General features: G+C 42.6%; 2 protein-coding genes across 5 annotated transcripts in view; one reads left to right on the top strand and one right to left on the bottom strand.

Annotated features, from left to right (window-relative positions):
• LOC112240630 (coronin-2A-like) overlaps positions 1–6,373 on the top strand; it is a 30,945-nt gene extending 24,572 nt beyond the window's left edge. For both annotated transcript variants that reach the window (XM_042328038.1, XM_042328037.1), the window contains exons 8-13: positions 436–532; positions 1,151–1,263; positions 1,969–2,062; positions 2,207–2,493; positions 2,779–2,847; positions 5,827–6,373. In XM_042328038.1, the coding sequence (XP_042183972.1) occupies positions 436–532; positions 1,151–1,263; positions 1,969–2,062; positions 2,207–2,493; positions 2,779–2,847; positions 5,827–5,892 (726 nt within the window). In that variant the 3' untranslated portion in view covers positions 5,893–6,373. The remainder of the gene's footprint in view (positions 1–435; positions 533–1,150; positions 1,264–1,968; positions 2,063–2,206; positions 2,494–2,778; positions 2,848–5,826) is intronic.
• A 4,642-nt stretch (positions 6,374–11,015) lies between these two features.
• LOC112240633 (acidic leucine-rich nuclear phosphoprotein 32 family member B) lies at positions 11,016–22,823 on the bottom strand. Of its 3 annotated transcripts, none has more exons than XM_024408900.2 (7): positions 22,604–22,823; positions 20,827–20,976; positions 19,938–20,060; positions 16,724–16,910; positions 15,449–15,543; positions 12,809–12,878; positions 11,016–12,575 (listed from the first exon to the last, which is right to left on the bottom strand). In XM_024408900.2, the coding sequence occupies exons 1-7, from the start codon at positions 22,655–22,657 to the stop codon at positions 12,508–12,510; spliced, it is 747 nt and encodes a 248-aa protein (XP_024264668.1). In that variant the 5' UTR covers positions 22,658–22,823; the 3' UTR covers positions 11,016–12,507. The 3 variants fall into 3 exon arrangements, with proteins under 3 accessions (XP_024264668.1, XP_024264667.1, XP_042183979.1); XM_024408899.2 differs by having other exon boundaries at positions 11,016–12,578; positions 22,604–22,821; XM_042328045.1 differs by lacking the exon at positions 22,604–22,823 and adding an exon at positions 22,510–22,551 and having other exon boundaries at positions 11,016–12,578.
• Positions 22,824–22,847: the final 24 nt, after the last annotated feature.

The following is a 22,847-nucleotide window of genomic DNA, read 5'->3' as shown; positions in this document are numbered from 1 at the left end:
AACATTAGGTGTGTGTGTTCCAGGGTGATGGTAACATTAGGTGTGTGTGTGCGTGTGTTCCAGGGTGATGGTAACATTAGGTGTGTGTGTTCCAGGGTGATGGTAACATTAGGTGTGTGTGTTCCAGGGTGATGGTAACATTAGGTGTGTGTGTTCCAGGGTGATGGTAACATTAGGTGTGTGTGTGCGTGTGTGATCCAGGGTGATGGTAACATTAGGTGTGTGTGTTCCAGGGTGATGGTAACATTAGGTGTGTGTGTTCCAGGGTGATGGTAACATTAGGTGTGTGTGTTCCAGGGTGATGGTAACATTAGGTGTGTGTGTGCGTGTGTGTTCCAGGGTGATGGTAACATTAGGTGTGTGTGTTCCAGGGTGATGGTAACATTAGGTGTGTGTGTTCCAGGGTGATGGTAACATTAGGTGTGTGTGTTCCAGGGTGATGGTAACATCCGGTATTATGAGATCAGTTCTGAGAAGCCCTACGTTCAGTTCCTCACTGAATATTACTCCCTACTGCCTCAGAAAGGATTGGGTAAGAACGCACACACACACACACACACACACATAATACTGCTTCGGAAAGGATTGGGGAAGCACACACACACAAACAGACAAACAGACACACACACACACACAAACAGACACACACACACACACACACACACACACATAATACTGCCTCAGAAAGGATTGGGGAAGCACACACACACACACACACATATACACACACACACACACACACACACACACACACACACACATAATACTGCCTCAGAAAGGATTGGGGAAGCACACACACACACACACACACACACACATATACACACACACACACACACACACACACACACACACACACACACACACACACACACACATAATACTGCCTCAGAAAGGATTGGGTAAGAACACACACACACACTACATGGACTGTGTATGGACTTTATATACAGATATGTGTAGTTGTTAATGGGCTTCTGTCCATTCATCCGTAGTCAAGATGGAGAGTTTGACTGTTTCTGCTTCATTCTATGGATACATTATACCTAATAATAACCCATTCAATGTTCTGTGATTCAGATTATAAATATACTGACATAGGGAACACCCTTGTGTTCACCTCTGACCTTGTGAACTCTGACCTCTCCAGGGGTCATGCCTAAGCGCGGTTTGGACGTGAGTTCCTGTGAGGTGTTCCGGTTCTACCGCTTGGTGACCGTTAAGGACCTGGTCGAACCGCTCTCCATGATCGTCCCTCGCAGGGTAGAATTACACACCACTCTTCGTGGACACCGGTTCTACCGTCTAGTGACAATTAAGGACATATTTTGTATGTATTTCAGTGTAGAGGACTTAATGCAGCTGACACCACATCAATGCTTTGGCAATATTTATTCAATGTTTGTCATGCCAATAAAGCAATTTGAGTTTTCAGAGAAAGAGAGCGAGGCAGAGGAGATAAAGAGAGAGAGAGAGAGAGAGAGAGAGAGAGAGAGAGAGAGAGAGAGAGAGAGAGTGGGAAGGGGAGAGAGAAAGAGAGGGAGAAAGCGAGCGAGGTAGAGGAGATAAAGAGAGAGAGAGAGTGGGAAGGGGAAGGGGAGAAAAAAGAGAGGGAGAAAGCGAGCGAGGTAGAGGAGATAAAGAGAGAGAGAGAGAGAGAGAGAGTAAGCGAGCGAAGTAGAGGAGATAAAAAGAGAGAGAGAGAGAGAGAGAGAGAGAGAGAGAGAGAGAGTGGGAAGGGGAGAGAGGAAGAGAGAGGGAGAAAGCAAGCGAGGTAGAGGAGATAAAGAGAGAGAGAGCAGGAAGGGGAGAGAGGAAGAGAGCGAGGTAGAGGAGATAAAGAGATAGAGAGAGCAGGAAGGGGAGAGAGGAAGAGAGCGAGGTAGAGGAGATAAAGAGATAGAGAGAGCTGGAAGGGGAGAGAGGAAGAGAGAGAGTTCACTCAACTGTTTTATGTCCTCTCTCCAGTCCCCAAAGACCTTCCAGGATGACATCTTCCCCATGACAGCAGGCAACGAGGCGGCCCTGACGGCTCAACAGTGGCTCTCAGGGATCAATAGAGGTCAGTGTAACTGGGAGCCAAGATGGGAGACTATGGTCTCAGTTTGCATAGAAAGGCTGGGAAACTGGCAAACCAGTTTGGACTCAATAGAGGGAAAAGGGTGCCACTTGGGACACACCTTAAACCATTGTTCCACCCCAACAGGCCCGGTGCTGATGTGTCTGAAACCTGGCAGTAAGATAGCCAACCCCTACCCTGAGACCCTACCCAGGAGGGGGCTGAGCAGCTTCCAGAGTGGGGGACCAGAAGACACAGGGTCCACGGAGCAGGCCTTCCTCCAGGAGCAGCTGGCCTACCAGGACGCCAAGTACCCCAGGGAAGTGGCTGATCTGTCGGGCTGGCAGCCAGACGAGACCCAGGCTCCGGGTTGGGCCTACACTCCCCACTGTTGTGAGCCCTCAGAGTGCCCTCCTCCCAGGACAGAGAGTGAGGTGAGTGGGATAGGCTGTCATAGGCTACACATGAAGGCCTACCTCCAAATGTGTCTTTAGAAAAAAACTCTAAATCTGATTTTGCTCTGGTTCAGAGGGTGTTTCGGAGTTTGTTTCGGAGTTTGTTTCTGAGTTTGTTTCTGAGTTTGTTTCAGAGTTTGTTTCAGAGTTTGTTTCAGAGTTTGTTTCAGAGTTTGTTTCAGAGTTTGTTTCAGAGTTTGTTTCAGAGTTTGTTTCAGAGTGTGTTTCAGAGTTTGTTTTAGAGTGTGTTTCTGTGTGTTACAGCTCCTTCAGGCATTCTACAGACAACAAGAGGAGATCAGGGGACTGAGAGACCAGCTCAACCAGAAAAAGGTTGTATATACCGAGTGTTCTAAACATTAAGAACACCTTCCTAATATGGAGTTGCACCTCCCCCTTTTGCCCTCAGAACAGCCTCAATTCGCTGAATTCTGAGTGTTCTAAACATTAAGAACACCTTCCTAATATGGAGTTGCACCTCCCCCTTTTGCCCTCAGAACAGCCTCAATTCGCTGAATTCTGAGTGTTCTAAACATTAAGAACACCTTCCTAATATGGAGTTGCACCTCCCCCTTTTCTCCTCAGAACAGCCTCAATTGGTCAGGGCATGGACTCTACAAGGTGTCGTAAGCGTTCCACAGGGATGCTGGCCCATGTTGACTCCAATGCTTCCCCCAGTTGTGTCCAGTTGGCTGGATGTCCTTTGGGTGGTGGACCATTCTGGATACACACGATAAACTGCGGACTATGAAAACCCCAGCAGCGTTGCAGTTCTTGACACAAACCGGTGCACAAACTGTGCTTCTGGCACCTACTACCATACCCTGTTCAAAGGCACTTACATATTTTGTTTTTGCCCATTCACCCTCTGAATGGCACACATACACAATCCATGTGTCAAGGCTTAAAAATCCTTCTTTAACCCGTCTCCTCCACTTCATCTACACTGATTGAAGTGGATTTAACAAGTGACATCAATAAGGGATTATACCTGGATTCACCTGGTCAGTCAGTCTATGTCATGGAAAGAGCAGGTGTTCCTAATGTTTTGTACACTCAGTGTGTGTGTGTGGTCTGGTATGTATATCTGGTCTGATTTGTGTGTGTGTGTGTGGTCTAGAAGTCGACCGATTATAATTTTTCAACGCCGATATCGATTAATTGGAAGATTTTTTACATTTATTTGTAATAATGACAATTACAACAATACTGAATGAACACTTATTTTAACTTAAAAAATACATCAATAAAATCCATTTAGCCTCAAATAAATAATGAAACATGTTCAATTTGGTTTAAATAATGCAAAAACAAAGTGTTGTAGAAGAAAGTAAAAGTGCAATATGTGCCATGTAAAAAAGCTACCGTTTCAGTTCCTTGCTCAGAACATGAGAACATATGAAAGCTGCTGGTTCCTTTTAACATGAGTCTTCAATATTCCCAGGTAAGAAGTTTTAGGTTGTAGTTATTATAGGAATTATAGGACTATTTCCCTCTATACCATTTGTATTTCATTAACCTTTGACTATTGGATGTTCTTATAGGCACTTTAGTATTTGCCAGTGTAACAGTATAGCTTCCGTCCCTCTCCTCGCTCCTCCCTGGGCTCGAACCAGGAACACATCGACAACAGCCACACTCGAAGCAGCGTTACCCATCGCTCCACAAAAGCCACGGCCTACTTCAAGTTTGCAGAGCAAAGGGAACAACTACTCCAAGTCTCAGAGCGAGTGATGTTTGAAATGCTATTAGCGCGCACCCCGCTAACTAGCTAGCCATTTCACATCGGTTACACCAGCCTAATCTCAGGAGTTGATAGGCTTGAAACAGGCTTGAAGCACAGCGAAGAGCTGCTGACAGATGCACGAAAGTGCTGTTTGAATGAATGCTTACGAGCCTGCTGCTGCCTACCACCGCTCAGTCAGACTGATCCATCAAATATCAAATCATAGACTTAATAATAACATAATAACACACAGAAATATGAGCCTTTGGTCATTAATATGTTCGTATCCGGAAACTATAATTTTGAAAACAAAACGGTTATTTTTTCAGTGAAATACGGAACCGTTCCATATTTTATCTAACGGGTGGCATCCATCAGTCTAAATATTCCTGTTACATTATGTACAATTCTGGCAAATTAATTACGGCCTTTGTTAGGAATAAATGGAGTTCACAACGAGCCAGGCGGCCCAAACTGCTGCATATACCCTGACTCTGCTTGCACAGAACGCAAGAGAAGTGACACAATTTCCCTAGTTATAAGAAATTCATGTTAGCAGGCAATATTAACTAAATATGCAGGTTTAAAAATATATACTTGTGATTTTAAAGAAAGGCGTTGATGTTTATGGTTCGGTACACATTGGTGCAACGACAGTGCTTTTTTTCACAAATGCACTTGTTAAATCACCCGTTTGGCGAAATAGGCTGTGATTCCATGAGAAGTTAACAGGCACCGCATCGATTATATATAACGCAGGACACGCTAGATAAACAAGTAATATCATCAACCATGTGTAGTTAACTAGTGATTATGTGAAGATTGTTTTTTTATAAGATAAGTTTAATGCTAGCTAGCAATTTACCTTGGCTCCTTGCTGCTCTCGCGTAACAGGTAGTCAGCCTGCCGCGCAGGCTCCTTGTGGAGTGCAATGTAAGGCAGGTGGTTAGAGCGTTGGACTAGTAACCGGAAGGTTGCAAAAACGAATCCCCGAGCTGACAAGGTAAAAATCTGTCGTTCTGTCCCTGAATAAGGTAGTTAACCCACCGTTCCTAGGCCGTCATTGAAATTAAGAATTTGTTCTTAACTGACTTGCCTAGTTAAATAAATGTGAAAAAAAAAAAATCTGATTACCGATTGTTATGAACACTTGAAATCGGCCATTCCGATTAACTGGTCGACCTCTAGTGTGGTCTGATTTGTGTGCTGTGTGTGTGTCTGGTCTGGTGTGTGTGTCTGGTCTGGTGTGTGTGTCTGGTCTGGTGTGTGTGTGTCTGGTCTGGTATGTGTGTCTGGTCTGGTGTGTGTGTGTGTGTGTCTGGTCTGGTGTGTGTGTCTGGTCTGGTGTGTGTGTCTGGTCTGGTGTGTGTGTCTGGTCTGGTGTGTGTGTCTGGTCTGGTGTGTGTGTCTGGTCTGGTGTGTGTGTGTGTCTGGTCTGGTGTGTGTGTGTGTCTGGTCTGGTGTGTGTGTGTCTGGTCTGGTGTTTGTGTGTGTGTGTGTGCGTGTGTGTGTGTCTGTCTGGTGTATCTGCTGTGGATGATATCAGGGGACAACCTTTCATCAGATCACTGTGTGGTTTTGTGTAGGTCCAGATCACACAGCTGGAACTGGAGATCAAGAACACCAGAAATAACATGAGAGCCACCTTCTGAATGATTCAACCAATCACAGTAGAAGAGCCTTCTGAATCAACCAATCACATGAGAGCCATCTTCTGAATGATTCAATCAATCACATTTGAAGAGCCTTCTGAATCAACCAATCACATGGTAGCAGCTTTTGGAATCAACCAATCACATAAGAGCCATCTTCTGACTCGACCAATCACATGAGCCATCTTCTGATTCAACCAATCACATGAGAGCCACCTTCTGATTCAACCAATTTTTGTATTTTGTATTTATTAAGGATCCCCATTAGTTCCTACCAAGGCATCAGCTACTCTTCATGGGGTCCAGCAAAATTAAGGCAGTTATATACAATTACAAACATTACAATATATTCACAAAACATTTTGTGGCTTCTACTACCACAAAAACCATGTGTACAACTAGGCAAGTCAGTTCAGAACAAATTCTTATTTTCAATGACAGCCTAGGAACAGTGGGTTAACTGCCTTGTTCGGGGGCAGAACGACAGATTTGTACCTTGTCAGCTCAGGGGATTTGATCTTGCAACCTTTGGGTTACTAGTCCAACGCTCTAACCACTAGGCTACCCTGCCACCCCAATCTCTCATCTACTTTGAGCCAGGAGAGATTCACATATCATTAATGTTAGCTCTCCGTGTACATTTAAGGGCCAGCCGTGCTGCCCTGTTCTGAGCCAACTGGAATTTTCCTTTTTGTGGCACCTGACCACACTACCGGACAGTAGTCAAGGTGGGACAAAACTAGGGCCTGTAGGACCTGCCTTGTTGATAGTGTTGTTAAGAAGGTAGAAACTAGGGCCTGTAGGACCTGCCTTGTTGATAGTGTTGTTAAGAAGGTAGAAACTAGGGCCTGTAGGACCTGCCTTGTTGATAGTGTTGTTAAGAAGGTAGAAACTAGGGCCTGTAGGACCTGCCTTGTTGATAGTGCTGTTAAGAAGGTAGAAACTAGGGCCTGTAGGACCTGCCTTGTTGATAGTGTTGTTAAGAAGGTAGAAACTAGGGCCTGTAGGACCTGCCTTGTTGATAGTGTTGTTAAGAAGGTAGAAACTAGGGCCTGTAGGACCTGCCTTGTTGATAGTGTTGTTAAGAAGGTAGAAACTAGGGCCTGTAGGACCTGCTTTGTTGATAGTGTTGTTAAGAAGGTAGAAACTAGGGCCTGTAGGACCTGCCTTGTTGATAGTGTTGTTAAGAAGGTAGAAACTAGGGCCTGTAGGACCTGCCTTGTTGATAGTGCTGTTAAGAAGGTAGAAACTAGGGCCTGTAGGACCTGCCTTGTTGATAGTGCTGTTAAGAAGGTAGAAACTAGGGCCTGTAGGACCTGCCTTGTTGATAGTGTTGTTAAGAAGGTAGAAACTAGGGCCTGTAGGACCTGCCTTGTTGATAGTGTTGTTAAGGTAGAGCAGCGCTTTATTATGGACAGACTTCTCCCCATCTTAGCTACTGTTGTATCAATATGTTTTCACAACAATTTACAATCCAGTGTTACTCCAAGCAGTTTAGTCTCCTCAACTTGCTCAATTTACACATTATTCATTTTATTTTTTATTTTATTTCACCTTTATTTAACCAGGTAGGCAAGTTGAGAACAAGTTCTCATTTACAATTGTGAGCTGGCCAAGATAAAGCAAAGCAGTTCGACATACACAACGACACAGAGTTACAAGATTTAGTTTAGGGTTTAGTGAATGACTTGTCACAAATACAATGCTTTTAGTTTTCTGTGTATTTAGGACAAAATTATTTCTGAAACTGACTGCAGGTCTTTGTTAAGTGTTCCAGTGATTTCACTCGCTGTGGTTGCTTACATGTATAGTATTGAGCCATCAGCACACACAGACACACAGGCTTTACTCAGTGCCATTGGCAGGTCATTAGTAAAGATTGAAAAACACTGAGGGGCCTAGACAGCTGCCCTGGGGAACGCCTGACTCTACCTGGATTATGTTGGAGAGGCTTCCATTAAAGAACACCCTCTGTGTTCTGTTAGACAGGGTAACTCACAAACCACAATATATAGCAGGGGGTGTAAAAGCTATAACACAAGTTTTTCCAGCATCAGATTCTGATCGATAATATCAAAAGCTGCACTGAAGTCTAACAAAACACTAGCTGTGGTAGCAATCAATTTTTATCATACATTTTCTCTCAGCCAATCATCACTCATTTGTGTAAGTGCTGTGCTTGTTGAATGTCCTTCCCTATAAGCGTACTGAAAATGTCTTGTTAATTTGGTTTACTGTGAAATAGCATTGTATCTGGTCAAACACCATTTTTCTCAAAACATTTACTAAGGGTTGGTAACAGGCTGATTGGTTGGCTGTTTGAGACAGTAAAGGTAAAGCTTTACTATTCTGGGTAGTGGAATGATTTTTGCTTCCCTCCAGGACTGAGGGCACACACTTTCCTGTAGGCTTAGATTGAAGAGATGGCCAATAGGAGTGGCAATATCGTCCGCTATAGTCCTCAAGTCATTTTCCATTCAAGTTGTCAGACCAAGGTGTCTTGACATTGTTGATAGACAACATCAACAAAATATCACCACTTCCACACTCAATTTCCAGAATTCAAAATGACATTTGCTTTCCTTTCAGATTTTGGTCAGTTATACACAGATGTGTAGGTTCAGAATTTGTTGTTGGGATGTCATGCATAAGTTTTCCAATTAAAATAAATTGGAAATATCAAATGGGTTTGTGATGAAAAAGACATCTGATTCAATGATTGATGGAGATGAGTTTGCCTTCTTGCCCAAAATGTTACTTAAGTTATCATTCTTTATATAGTATATATATATATATATATATATTTTTTTTTTCTTATTTTTGTTAAGTTTTAGTCGTGATTTCTCAATTTACAGTTTGCCAATCGGCTGTGCAGACAGATTTATTTGCCATTCCTTTTCCCTCATCCCTCTCAATCGTTAAATTCTTATTAGTAATTGAAATATGTAGTTAGTGTATGTAGTAGTCATAAATGTGTGAAGTGCAGTGTCTAGTTGCTCCTCATTACACACCACAGACCAATAGATATTATGTACCTCTTCAACGTAGGAATCACCACAAAACATATTGTCATTGACCTCTAAAACACTATATTAGTGGCCCAGCCTTTGGAACTTTGTTTTTTTTCTCGATGTGGCTACTTGTGATCAATACATCCTATGGATTTGGATAACATTTCTGCAGCGTTAGTAAAGATCAATCCATGTGGATTATTTAATCCCTGTGCTGTTTGTAACCTAGGTTTGCAGGCAGTTTGAAGTTAAACCAGTAAAAAATGTAAGTCACCCAGAAAATATACTTCTCTGTTGATTTCACATACGTTATCCAGATACTGACTGTTAGCACTTTGTCTATAGCCGCTTTCCACCACTCGCTTTAGGTGAGGCTCAACACCCTGACCTGGACTACCTGGAATTTTGACCTTTGACCCTAGATGTCATTTATTTGACCTCTTTCATATGAGCACATATGTTTTGTATGGAACATTTTGGGGTCCCCTTTTACCAAGGTAACGCCTCTCGAGGCGAGAACCCCGAAAATGTTAAAATTCATTTTTCGTCGTAGGCGAAAAGTTTTAATATTTTCTCGAGACTAATTGGATTCCGAATGCGCCGATATCAAATTTATACCCGTCAGGTGAACCTGAAGCCCCTATTACTTCAACAGCATTTGACATGAGGTCCTCTCTAAGCTTTACAGGAATATGACTCATAAACAGCAACATGATATGAACATAAAACATTAACACCTCCACTATTGGCATTCCTGTCTCTTACCTGAAGATGGCGAAGCCATGTATCTCTACCACCGTATCAAAAGGTATTTGTTTTCAGATTGTCAGTATATGAATGTTATTAGCAAGTTATTAATTTCATAAACCTGTTAATGTGGCCTATTTTGTTTTGCACTTTTCTGGGATTCTAGATTTTTTTTATTGCTTTTATGGAAGGCTTATCAGAGATAGACATGTGATATTTATGTTTCTGTCGATAGTACAAGGTGAGCTGCACACAGTGGGTCTTCCTACTAGGGCACACTGCCTCAGTGCTATCAGTTTAACTCCAGTTCAAAGGCTCATAATTACTGCAAATAGCTGTAGGAGCAACAGAGGTATTCAGGGGAGTTACAGAGACGATCTGCAGCAGGACTACAACAACTCAGCGACACAATGCTAGGGATTATCTGAGCAGGGCTTGGCTCACTGATAAATCATTGTCTCAATGCAACCTAAACATGAGCAGACTGCGTCAAGGAGCCAAGATGATTTGGATGGACTCCCCGTCATTCCTGTCGAGGTGTCTTCCGTTTTCCCCCCAAAAAGTGTAGAAGTTACCAACCCAAACACCCTCCACAAAAATGAAGTTATTGATCCAAAAGAAATGCAGATTAGCCCATGTCATATCTTTAAGATCTGTTTTCAGAATGATGAAGCTCTGTAGAAACAGTTTTATATTTCAACATGATTTTAGATGTTGACAATTAAAAGAGAAAAGGTTGGTGATGAGACACTTTGTCCCACGACATCTGATTATTTAATATTCTAGTCACAAAACAGCCCTGGTTGAGTGTTGGCTGGTCAGATTGAAAAGTATTTCTCTAGCTATGGTCCCAGAGTTCATTAACTATAAAATCAGTTCTACAAGTGAGTTTAAACGTAGTGGTTCTCAAACCTTTCCTTTGTCAATTTAGATTGACAAATACATTGGCACAATGAGCACTTCTCTTCAAAATACTTAAGTCGAGTTAGCTAGTGAATTTGAACCATATTAGCATCGACATGAAATAAAAACAAGACATGGTAACTAGTTGAAAACGAGTCACGATTCCCCACGTGTCATTTTGTTATTGTTGACAGCCGTCTGGCCAACCAGCACCACATGTACTCACGGTATTCTGCCACATTGAAGCTTGCGTAGATTTTCCGACGTTGTCATCCAACGTTAGCCGACACGTAAACATTTACGATTTGAGCTGACAAGCCGCGAACGCGGTCTCTGCTAAAGCGTGTTGAATGTAAAGCCCTTTTGGTCTGGTTCACGGCGATACGGTCGCGTTAGAATGAAGCCGTCGCTCATTAGATAATAAAATAAACCGAAACAGAAATAACACAGAAGGACAAGAACAAGAAGCAAAATGTTAAGATTTTATTTACAAAGTCAATTTTTTGTACGTTTTCTTTTTCTTCTTTGCCTTACAGAAAGTAAAAAAAAAACAGCCACAACCAGCCAGTGTACACAGTACGTCCCCAATTACACCCTATTCCCTAAGTAGTGCACCACTTTAGACCAGGACCCATTCCCTAAGTAGTGCACCACTTTAGACCAGGACACTATCGCAACCCCATTCCCTAAGTAGTGCAACTATTTTAGACCAGGACACTATCGCAACCCCATTCCCTAAGTAGTGCAACTATTTTAGACCAGGACACTATCGCAACCCCATTCCCTAAGTAGTGCACCACTTTAGACCAGGACCCTATGGCAACCCCATTCCCTAAGTAGTGCACCACTTTAGACCAGGACCCTATGGCAACCCCATTCCCTAAGTAGTGCAACTACTTTAGACCAGGACTATGCAGTGCCCCCTAAGGATTAGGGTGTGATTTGAGACGTAAGACAGAGTGATGTTACCTCTGGGTCCAACCCTAACCCGAAACACAGGGAGGAGAGACAAGACAGCACTGACAAAATACAAAACAAAAAAATCCCCTGAAAAAACTATTTTAAAAAGCTCTGACGGCAGAAACAAAACAAAAAACTCTAGCTAATGTCTCACAAGGAACCCCATTCCGTATGTAGACCAGGACCCTATGGCAACCCCATTCCCATGGCAACCCCATTCCGTATGTAGACCAGGACCCTATGGCAACCCCATTCCCATGGCAACCCCATTCCGTATGTAGACCAGGACCCTATGGCAACCCCATTCCCTAAGTAGTGCACTACTTTAGACCAGGACCCCTATGGCAACCCCCATTCCCTAACTAGTGCACTACTTTAGACCAGAACCCCATGGCAACCCCATTCCCCAAGTAGTGCACTACTTTTGAACTGAGCTTATATATTTATATTTTTTATGTGAAAATAAAACAAGGGGCCCTTGCCAAAAGCAGTGCACTAAACAGGGATTAATTTGGGAGACAGCCGAGGTTGACGAGTTGTCCCCGACACCAGACAGAGACCCCCCCCGATGTCACGGAATGTTGCGCGGTGACGAAAGACCCGGTTATTTCGGGATTCTACCCAGACCCCCCAATGACCACGATACAGGGCAACTTAAGCAAAGGGGTGCGCGTGTAGGATGGAGTACCAAATAGCACCCTATTCCCTATATAGTGCACTACTTGTGACCCTATAGGCTATTTCAAGGCTATGGTTAAAAGTAGTGCACTATATAGGGAATAGGGTGCCACTAGGTTAGCTGGAGGGTTTGGGGGAAAAGGGGAGACGGGTGATAGCGGCAGTAAGGGGCAAATAAAGGCCAGAGAGGGGTATCTGAGATATGGAGGGGTATCTGAGATATGGAGGGACCGGGAGATCTCAGATAGAGGGGTGTGGGGGTCAGATATTGAGAGGTCTCAGATATCAAGGGGTGTGTGGGACGGGGGAGGGACACTCAATCGTCTTCATCCTCATCTTCAGGATCCCTCTTCCTCTTCTCTCCTTTCACAGGAGTGTCATCCTCTTCTGGAGAAAGAACGAATAGATTTTGGGTCCCCAAAAGAACAACGTGTTTGGTTGTGTACCAAATGGCCCCTTATTCCATATGTAGTAGTTCACTACCATGACCAGATAGGGAATAGGGTGCCATTTGGGATCACAGCCTTCGTGTATACAGGTACATAGCCAAATTAAAATATTTCAATGGAAGTTTGGAAACCTAGAGGACACTTGGGATTGTGTATAACGCTACTAACCGTTGTCTTCGTCATCGTCGTCTTCATCGTCGTCTTCGTCATCGTCAACATCTCCGTTCACCTCCCCATCCTAGAGAGAGAAAAACAGTTCGTACAATGGACAGCATTGTAGTATCGGGGTTAAGCTAGCGCCCCCAGTGTAGTATCGGGGTTAAGCTAGCGCCTCCAGTGTAGTATCGGGGTTAAGCTAGCGCCTCCAGTGTAGTATCGGGGTTAAGCTAGCGCCTCCAGTGTAGTATCGGGGTTAAGCTAGCGCCTCCAGTGTAGTATCGGGGTTAAGCTAGCGCCTCCAGTGTAGTATCGGGGTTAAGCTAGCGCCTCCAGTGTAGTTTGCTCTTGCTTTGTGAAAACGACCAACATGTGTCGTTCATATCAGAAACGATAACTAGGTGGCACCAGAGCCTGTACTTAATTCAAAGTTTTGAATTAGGACTGGGTAATATGGCCAAAATATGTCGTGATATTTTTCCCCAAAATTTTTTTGACCGTATGATGCCATTTTATGCATTTCAAGTGTGCCGAGTTGTTCCTGCTCATACAGTTGACTCCAGCACCTTCTCAAAATGTTAAAAAAAATAAATAAATCTGCTTTGGGTTCTGCCCGTTATTCTACATGTTCTTGAATATTAAATAAAAGCATTACGTGTTGCTCCCATGTTTCATAGGTGAAAAAATTTAATAAAAGTAATAAAAAAACAGTCTCAAATTTTGTGCACCCGGGTTAGTGAGCATTTCTCCTTTACCAAGATAATCCATCCAACTCAGTAAAATGGTTGAAATTGTTGTATTTATATTTTTTTTGTTCAGTATAAAAATGCTTTATTAGTAGTTCATAACCCTAGGGTGGCAACAAACTAATAAGGGATTTTAAAATTAAGTCTTCATTCTGATTGAAGTTGTATTGAAGCGTATTAATCAAAATAATTTCCAGAATCTTTATACATTTTCTGGACTTTAACTACTATTTCCACACTGTGCCACACACAGCTGCATAATATGAACTGCTGGAATCTTGGAAATAGTATGACTATTCAAATTTCATAGAACCTTGAATGCATTGTTGTTTGACATAAATTAAGGGAAGAAATATTGACAGGGTAGGAACCAAAGTGTTGGTCAGTTTTTCCAGGTGACCCTAATTGGATGTTTACATTCCATGTTTTCTAACCTCATGTAGCTGCACAAAACATGCTTATCTAGGCCTACACTGTAGTACCAGGCTGTATTAGCTAGCTAAGTTTGCTCTGACTCTTGGTACATTTAGCAAGCTAGCTAGCGATTAGTGGCTAACACGATTGATTTTTAGCCACAACTTGCTACGGAAGCATGTCACCAACAGCTATCTGACCATTCAGAGTGAAAAGCAAGAAAGTGCTTGAGACTCTCCTTGAGTGACCAGGGGACGGGGCTCGGAGTGACCAGGGGACGGGGCTCGGAGTGACCAGGGGGCTCGGAGTGACAGGGCCTAAAAGTAACTTCAGTCCACTAGCCACTGTGGTATGTAGATGGAGAAATCCACTCTAATTTGTATAAATTATTTAAAAAAATAAAGACCGTGCTTAATGTTTCTAAAAATAAAATAAAAAATGTATTAGTAAGAAGTAATGCGATATATTGCCCAATTTCATGATGAGTCTTTTAACCAAAATATCAGAAAAAAAAAGATGGGTTAGAATACTCATACTACCCACACTAACCATACTATTAGTGAAGTGAATTGAGTATATAGCTTATTGGTCATAGTATTGATATAGTTAGTATGCAAAAAGTTCCCGGATGTCATACTAAATACAGCCAAAATATACACGCAGAGGACACTAGTTCCATACTTCAGGGCCGATAATACAATTCAGGAAATGGGCGTGGCTTCACGTTGTTTTCAGATTTGAAGAAAATGGCGGAAGACAAGCAGGCGAGAGAGGATACAAATTCATTGCTTTAACTAATTATGACAAATGTTAAAGAAAATCGAACAATGTAATAAAAAGCAAATTACTTTTCAAATAAATGACCTTAAAACATTTTGTTGGCTGACAATTTGCTACGTTGTCCTTATGAACCGCATATCATTACAGCAGTGTGTTCCTGTATGTTAGTCGGCTACTTATACATCAAACATGCCGGTATATTAATTTTGGGCCGACCAACTACCCAACGCTTATTCCCGTCATTCTAAATGGTATAGTGTGCGTTCTCAATGGACATTTGGGTTCTTTCGTAAATCCGTTCTGGCTATCTACTCCTATTTCAGAGCACTCTCTCCCCCGAGTGTACCAGAGCGCACGATAATGAATTTATGGACACCATATCTCAACACCAGTTGAATGTGGGTGGTGTCAGTTAACATCGGCAAAAAAAATAAAAAATGTATGATTAGATTGTTGCCAGCAGCACAGTTAGTCACCAACGCTCTGGATAACATGATAACTGCCGAACCAGCTCTGCTAGGGCGAGTAAAATGGTCAGAATTAGAGGTCGACCGATTATTTTTCAACGCAGATACTGATTATCGGAGAACCCAAAAAAAGCAGATAACAATTCAAATTGGCCGATTTATAACTGACAATTACAACAAATACTGAATGAACACTTATAAACACATAAAATCATATGCTACACATATGACATCCGTGTTCTTACCTCTCCACTCTCCCCACTGTCATCATCTTCCTCTGCAACGACCTCTTCGTCATCCTCCTCGTCCTCCTCCTCTTCAGACTCTCCCTCCTCCCCCTCTGTTCCACAGGACAGAAACATTAGACCATCCCTCCTCTCTACAGACTCTCCCTCTGTCCTACAGGACAGAAACATTAGACCATCCCTCCTCTCTACAGACTCTCCCTCCTCCCCCTCTGTTCCACAGGACAGAAACAACATTAGACCATCCCTCCTCTCTACAGACTCTCCCTCCTCCCCCTCTGTTCCACAGGACAGAAACAACATTAGACCATCCCTCCTCTCTACAGACTCTCCCTCCTCCCCCTCTGTTCCACAGGACAGAAACAACATTAGACCATCCCTCCTCTCTACAGACTCTCCCTCTTCCCCCTACAGGACAGAAACAACATTAGACCATCCCTCCTCTCTACAGACTCTCCCTCTTCCCCCCACAGGACAGAAACAGCGTGCTAAATCAGGCCCCGCCGCAACTGGTGGCCCATGGGCCCAAGTTATTATTTTGGGAAATGTATTGTTGGGACATAAAATACACACAAAAAAAACCAGGAAATCAGCGCCAACTGATTTTAAATCGAGGAAATGTTTTCCCAAATAAAGCAGAGAGAGATGTGATCGTATCCTTTGAAATTCTTGTTTTAGTCAAATACTGTATCTGTTTGGGGCTCCTTCGCAGTTCATTTGCAGACTACAAATTATTATGTTCTGGCCCCCTGACCATCTGCTCAAAAATAAATAAATATATTTAAAACAACCCCGAAGGCTGAATCTAGATAATCCCTGCCCTATATAGTGTAATCTCAACATCTTCATAATGAGACATGATAAATAATTAATCTGCCAGATTCATAGAGACACTGGGACCGCGTCCGTTTCTGCAGACAGAAACTAGCTAACTACGACGTCCCCTTGGATGTTTTGCTCATTTGTCAACCTTTCAAAATTGGTGCTTCTTTAATAATTTAGGGAAGGGGGGGGATACTTAGTCAATTGCGAAACAAATTTTCCATATTTAACCGAACCCCTCTGAATCAGAGAGAAGTGCGTGTTGGGGGGGGGGGCTGCCTTAGGGCCCAGTTGTTGTTGGGGGTTAAGTGCCTTGCTCAAGGGCAGAACGACAGATGTTTTTTCCCCACCTTGCAGCCTCTCAAGTTTCAAACCAGCAACCTTTCGGTTACTGGCCCAACGCTCTTAACCAGCTACCTGCCGCCCCATAAGTTCCCTCTCGGGGAGTCTCACCTTCATCATCCTCATCCTCGACCCCGTCTCCCTCGCCGTCCGAGTCGGAGGCCTCGCAGTCTTCGATATCGTAGCCATCCAGGTACGTGAGCTGCGGTAGGAGCTTGAAGATGCTCTCTCTGTAGTCTCCCAGGTTGGTGACCTCGCAGTTAAACAGGTCCAGGGACTTCAGTATGGGAAGCTTTTTCTAACAAGGGAGAGGTTATAACAGTGTTATTCCCAGCTATAACAGTCTAATGTACAGTTATAAACAGGGGTTAAGGCTAGGGTATAAATAAAGTTTATAAAATGTCACAGTTATAAGTCGTATTAAGAGCTACGACAGTCTCATTCCAAGTTATAAGCGGTTATAACCTGTCATGTTCCCCGCTAGAACGATTTTATTTAGGAACGGTTCCAACAACCACAAGTAGTCTTATTTAGGGATGCACAATATATCGGCGAACATATCGGAATCGGACGATATTAGCTAAAAAATGCCACCGTCGGTATCGGCCATTTGACGAGTCAAAAAAAAAGACCATTTGCAAGCCAAGTGCCACCACTACTATCAGTAGCACTGTCAAAAATGCACAACAACGAAAAAGTCTGCAAACACCGGCCACGAACGATGTGTTTACAATACCACGTTGGTAATAAAGCATCACTTGTTTGGCCAGCAACTTCTGGGATAGCTAGCTTTAGCTTGGTATCTAGCTAGCAATAATACAATCAGCCTGAAAACAATGACCAGTAGAAACTGCAGTCATTTTCATTATTCTTAGCAATGATTTAGGAATCCTTGTGAGGTAAGAATTAGCTAGGTCGTCACTCGTTGTTTGCCTATTGAAATTGAACTTCAGTTCATGAAAATAAATAGCTAGCCATCTACTTAACCCTGTTGCCCAAAGCTAACATTATAAGCAGCCAGCTAGATTCATCTGGTGATGCTCGACCAGACCGGGCTTTTGTGAAGCTAGCCACAATAAGGATTAGGTACAATAGTGGAATTTGCCTTCAAAATAAAAGTACACCTGAAAGTGATGCAGAAGGGTACAATTGGTGGAATCACGCCATATTTAGACTAGATAATGTTAAAAAGGCTGGAATGTGAAGCAATGAAATTTGGTATCAATCTACTCGACTGATGAGTTTACGCAAGTTTACGTTGCTCTTATCGCGAGACCGACCACCATTTATCAAATAAGAACCGTCTCATAAATTAGGGTTATTTTAGATGATGACACCTAGCTATATAGCTAGCTAACCATCGCTACTGAAACAGATGTTAGCTAGCTAACCATCGCTACTGAAACAGATGTTAGCTAGCTAACCATCGCTACTGAAACAGATGTTAGCTAGCTAACCATCGCTACTGAAACAGATGTTAGCTAGCTAACCATCGCTACTGAAACAGATGTTAGCTAGCTAACCATCGCTACTGAAACAGATGTTAGCTAGCTAACCATCGCTACTGAAACAGATGTTAGCTAGCTAACCATCGCTACTGAAACAGATGTTAGCTAGCTAACTAGATGTTAGCTAGCCAAATACTGAAACAGATGTTAGCTAGCCAACTACTGAAACTAGCTAGCCAACTACTGAAACAGATGTTAGCTAGCTAACCATCGCTACTGAAACAGATGTTAGCTAGCTAACCATCGCTACTGAAACAGATGTTAGCTAGCTAACCATCGCTACTGAAACAGATGTTAGCTAGCTAACTATCGCTACTGAAACAGATGTTAGCTAGCTAACTATCGCTACTGAAACAGATGTTAGCTAGCTAACTATAGCTACTGAAACAGATGTTAGCTACTGAAACAGATGTTAGCTAACTATAGCTACTGAAACAGATGTTAGTTAGCCAACTATAGCTACTGAAACAGAGATGTTAGCTACTGAAACAGATGTTAACTATAGCTACTGAAACAGATGTTAGCTAGCTAACTATCGCTACTGAAACAGATGTTAGCTAGCTAACTATCGCTACTGAAACAGATGTTAGCTAACTATAGCTACTGAAACAGATGTTAGCTAACTATAGCTACTGAAACAGATGTTAGTTAACTATAGCTACTGAAACAGATGTTAGTTAGCTAACTATCGCTACTGAAACAGATGTTAGTTAGCTAACTATAGCTACTGAAACAGATGTTAGTTAGCTAACTATCGCTACTGAAACAGATTGTCATTTTGCTATGCGTTTATGGGAAGAACATTGTTTGCATCCATGAGCTAGCTAGCGGTTTAAAATCATCAGCACTTTAGGAGAACGATACAACTTTACCAGCATCATAGCATACGCATCGATGAATCGTTGTGACATATGAAATAGGAGTGAGTGTAATCAATGTGTAATAACTACTTTAAAAAAATATATATTGAATGTGACGTGCCAGTCATATTCAGGTCCTGATTGGTCAACAAGCTTATTTGGTATGGTGTTATTTGACACGCAAATACCCAAACGTCGTTCCATAGTGTGAGACATCCTGGTTGAGAATGAAACGGCTGAACAACGAAACAGCAAGTAAGTGAAAGAAATGGATTGACTGGTCATTGGGGACATGTTAATGACAACAAAATAACTGTTTTGGTCAGTGTGGTGTGTGTAACCTTTATTTAACTAGGCAAGCCAGTGAAGAATACATTCTTATTTACAATGATGTCATACCCCGGCCAAACGCTAGGCCAATTGTGTGCCGCACCATGTAGCTCCCAATCACGGCCGGATGTGATAGACCCTGGATTCGACCCAGGGACTGTAGTGACACCTCTTGCACTGAGACGCAGTGCCTTAAATAGTTAAAAACACACGGCCGCAGCGGTTTAACTGGTTTAACTGTACCGGAAAGCTTAAAAGGCCACAACAAATGTTAATACCGGTCATCTGTATTGTTTTTTTGAGCACTGAAAATATTGGATACCGGTTTCAGCCAAAATGTAATATCAGTGCATCACTAGTCTTAGTAACATTTAACACCGACCAGGGGTCGTATTCAGTAACAGTTCCAACACCGACCAGGGGTCGTATTCAGTAACAGCTCCAACACCCGCCAGGGGTCGTATTCAGTAACAGCTCCAACACCGACCAGGGGTCGTATTCAGTAACAGTTCCAACACCCACCAGGGGTCGTATTCAGTAACAGCTCCAACACCGACCAGGGGTCGTATTCAGTAACAGTTCCAACACCCACCAGGGGTCGTATTCAGTAACAGTTCCAACACCCACCAGTGGTTCCAGTGTGCTGATGTCCTTGAACTTGTTCCCAGAGAGGTTGAGGTGTGTGAGGTTGACCAGCCTCTCAGCCAGCACCTCCAAACCACCAGATATCCGGTTGTCACTTAGCTCCAACTACAGAAGAAGAAATAGTCACGTTATTTATTTTCAGTCTAGGGGGGGGGAACAGAAGAGTCTTGTTTGTGTAATGTGACACGGTGAAAAGCGACACTTTGTTAATTGTGCATTTAACTGGTCTTAAAAAGGAAAACAGATTATTACGATGATCTATGATATTATTACCCATCTTCCAACGGGACTAGTTCATGGAGTATTTAAAATTACTGAAATGTTTTGCCAGATTAAACAATGTTTAAAAGTGAGAAGTTCAGCTGGTCTGAAGCCAAAACAGAAAGGAAAGAACATGCTGGTTTAAATGGTTGTTAAAAACATCCCCTGAATGCTGGTTTACCCCCCACATGCTGGTTTACAGTTATGGTTTCCCTTGTTAAAAACATCCCCTGAATGCTGGTTTACAGTTATGGTTTCCCTTGTTAAAAACATCCCCTGAATGCTGGTTTACAGTTATGGTTTCCCTTGTTAAAAACATCCCCTGAATGCTGGTTTACAGTTATGGTTTCCCTTGTTAAAAACATCCCCTGAATGCTGGTTTACAGTTATGGTTTCCCTTGTTAAAAACATCCCCCTGGTTTACAGTGATGGCTTCCCTGGTTTAAAACATCCCCTTCAACAATAGCTACATGCTGGTTTAGTGTGATGCTACCTTTCCCCAGTTTGGGTATGATTGATGTGACTATGGGGATGTATGGTCCCTGTTCAGGTGTAGTGCACTGTAAAATAAACAATGGTGCCAATTGGGCCACAACCCTAGTCGTCATACCTTTTTTAATTTCCCCAGTTTGGGTATGTTTGAGACGTTGATGAGGCCGACGTTGATGAGACTCAACAGTTCCAGGTTCTCAAACTCCTCCGTTATGCCCTCCATTTTCCCCTCGTTCGACCGACAGTTATCCAGGACAAGCTCCTGAACCTAAAAGAGAAGGACAGGGAGAGAAACAGGGAGTAGGGAGACGGAAAAAAAGAGGGGGATGAATAAACGTTTATGTCCGTAGTTATTTTGAATATTTTACATGTATTTCTACCAAAAAGTGCAAATGGGAAAAAACAATTTGATGTTTGGAATCTGTTTTATTTGGCACTTGAAAAGCAGCCATGTTTATAAGCAGAACTGTTTGTAAACTGTGTGCACGTGATGTAGATAGCTGGTGAGGGGACTCGATTAACCTCTCCCGGGCTGGCGCGTTTTGCACTGGTGAAATGTGGTTGCTTTCGTTTTGGAACCGGGCCTTCCGGGCATGAGCCAAGTGGCCCGCTCAAAAGTCGGTTCAAAGCATGGTAGTCACGAGAAAGATTCTGTGTGCACGTGCAAAAAATAATTGCTTTTGATTTTAAAAAAAATATATATATATTTTTTTAAATTAAACTGCCTTTCCAATGAAAACTACATAGAAAAACAGATTTGATGGAAAAGTATGTACGTTTCTGGACGACGAACGATGTTGCGAACATGACCGAGCGGCGCAGATTATTGTTCTATTTGAGAAAGGCGCTTATCCTCGCCGCTTTTGCCAGTTCAAGTCAACGGCTACAGTCCGGTGCCCCACAGCTCAGCATAACCGAATCCCCCCCAATGTTACCTAGCCACCTAAAGTAGCCAGCAAAGTTACGTTGCTAGCCAGCTAGCTAACGGACGGGTCTTTAACCGGTCAAAGTGTATCCAAAACAGTTCGCGGCTGTGTACATTTACTATCATTTCAAAATAAACTATTCGTAGCTATAACCGATTAAATAAACAAAAATAGTCGAATGATTCGCTTTCTAGTTAGCCGGCATGCTAGATACGCGCCCAACAACGTTGAGTCCTATGCTAGCTAAAAAAATGGCTACCGCTATGCTAGCTAAAAAAATGGCTACCGCTATGCTAGCTAAAAAATGGCTACCGCTATGCTAGCTAAAAATGGCTACCGCTATGCTAGCTAAAAATGGCTACCGCTATGCTAGCTAAAAATGGCTACCGCTATGCTAGCTAAAAAATGGCTACCGCTATGCTAGCTAAAAATGGCTACCGCTATGCTAGCTAAAAATGGCTACCGCTATGCTAGCTAAAAAATGGCTACCGCTATGCTAGCTAAAAAATGGCTATGTTCGCAATGATGTTCAGTGTGTTGGCCTTTACTTTGATAGTAAGGTTGATTCTTACAAAATATACATCTGTATTAAACAAAACAAAAAAAACTACAGCAGATGGCTAACAGTATTAAAAAAAAAAAAAACGTATTTTGTGTGATAGTAGTTAACCATTTTGTTAAGCCATTTTCCTGTTTACCTCACGGGTCCGGTTTGACTTGTAAAGTGATTCAGCGAAGTTAAACGTAGGCAGATAAATTAGCGCTCCTAAAAACGAATGCATCTAATGGCATTACCTAGTTAATTTACAATATACATATTTATCTCATTAGAAATTGAGTTTGAGAAAACGTAGGAGGTAAAGAAAGTATATTACCAGCAGCAGGCTTTCAGAGGACCCCATGTGCTCGACATGACTTCCACACACAGTAAACTTTGGTGTCGCATGTTAACCTAAATCATATACTTACATCCGACGGCGTCCTATTTCTCAGTTCTAGGTGAATTCTCTTTTTCATGTCCATTTTCCCCCCCTCCTCTCTTATCTCTCGGATCTGGTTGGACCGTTTTCTTGGTTTCTACAGCCTTGCTCGCTACCGTTGATGATCTTGAAGCGAAAAGAGAGAGCTGCGTTCGTGGAAGTCAGAAAGTGGGTCAAATGCGAATGATCTGTTTGCGCCGAGTAGAAACGGCGGCGAAACTAAAATACTCAAC

Source organism: Oncorhynchus tshawytscha, linkage group LG10 (assembly GCF_018296145.1).
Source record: "Oncorhynchus tshawytscha isolate Ot180627B linkage group LG10, Otsh_v2.0, whole genome shotgun sequence".
Lineage (NCBI taxonomy): Eukaryota > Metazoa > Chordata > Actinopteri > Salmoniformes > Salmonidae > Oncorhynchus > Oncorhynchus tshawytscha.
The sequence above is the reverse complement of the archived record's forward strand: the minus strand, read 5'-3'. Positions and strand labels throughout refer to the sequence as shown.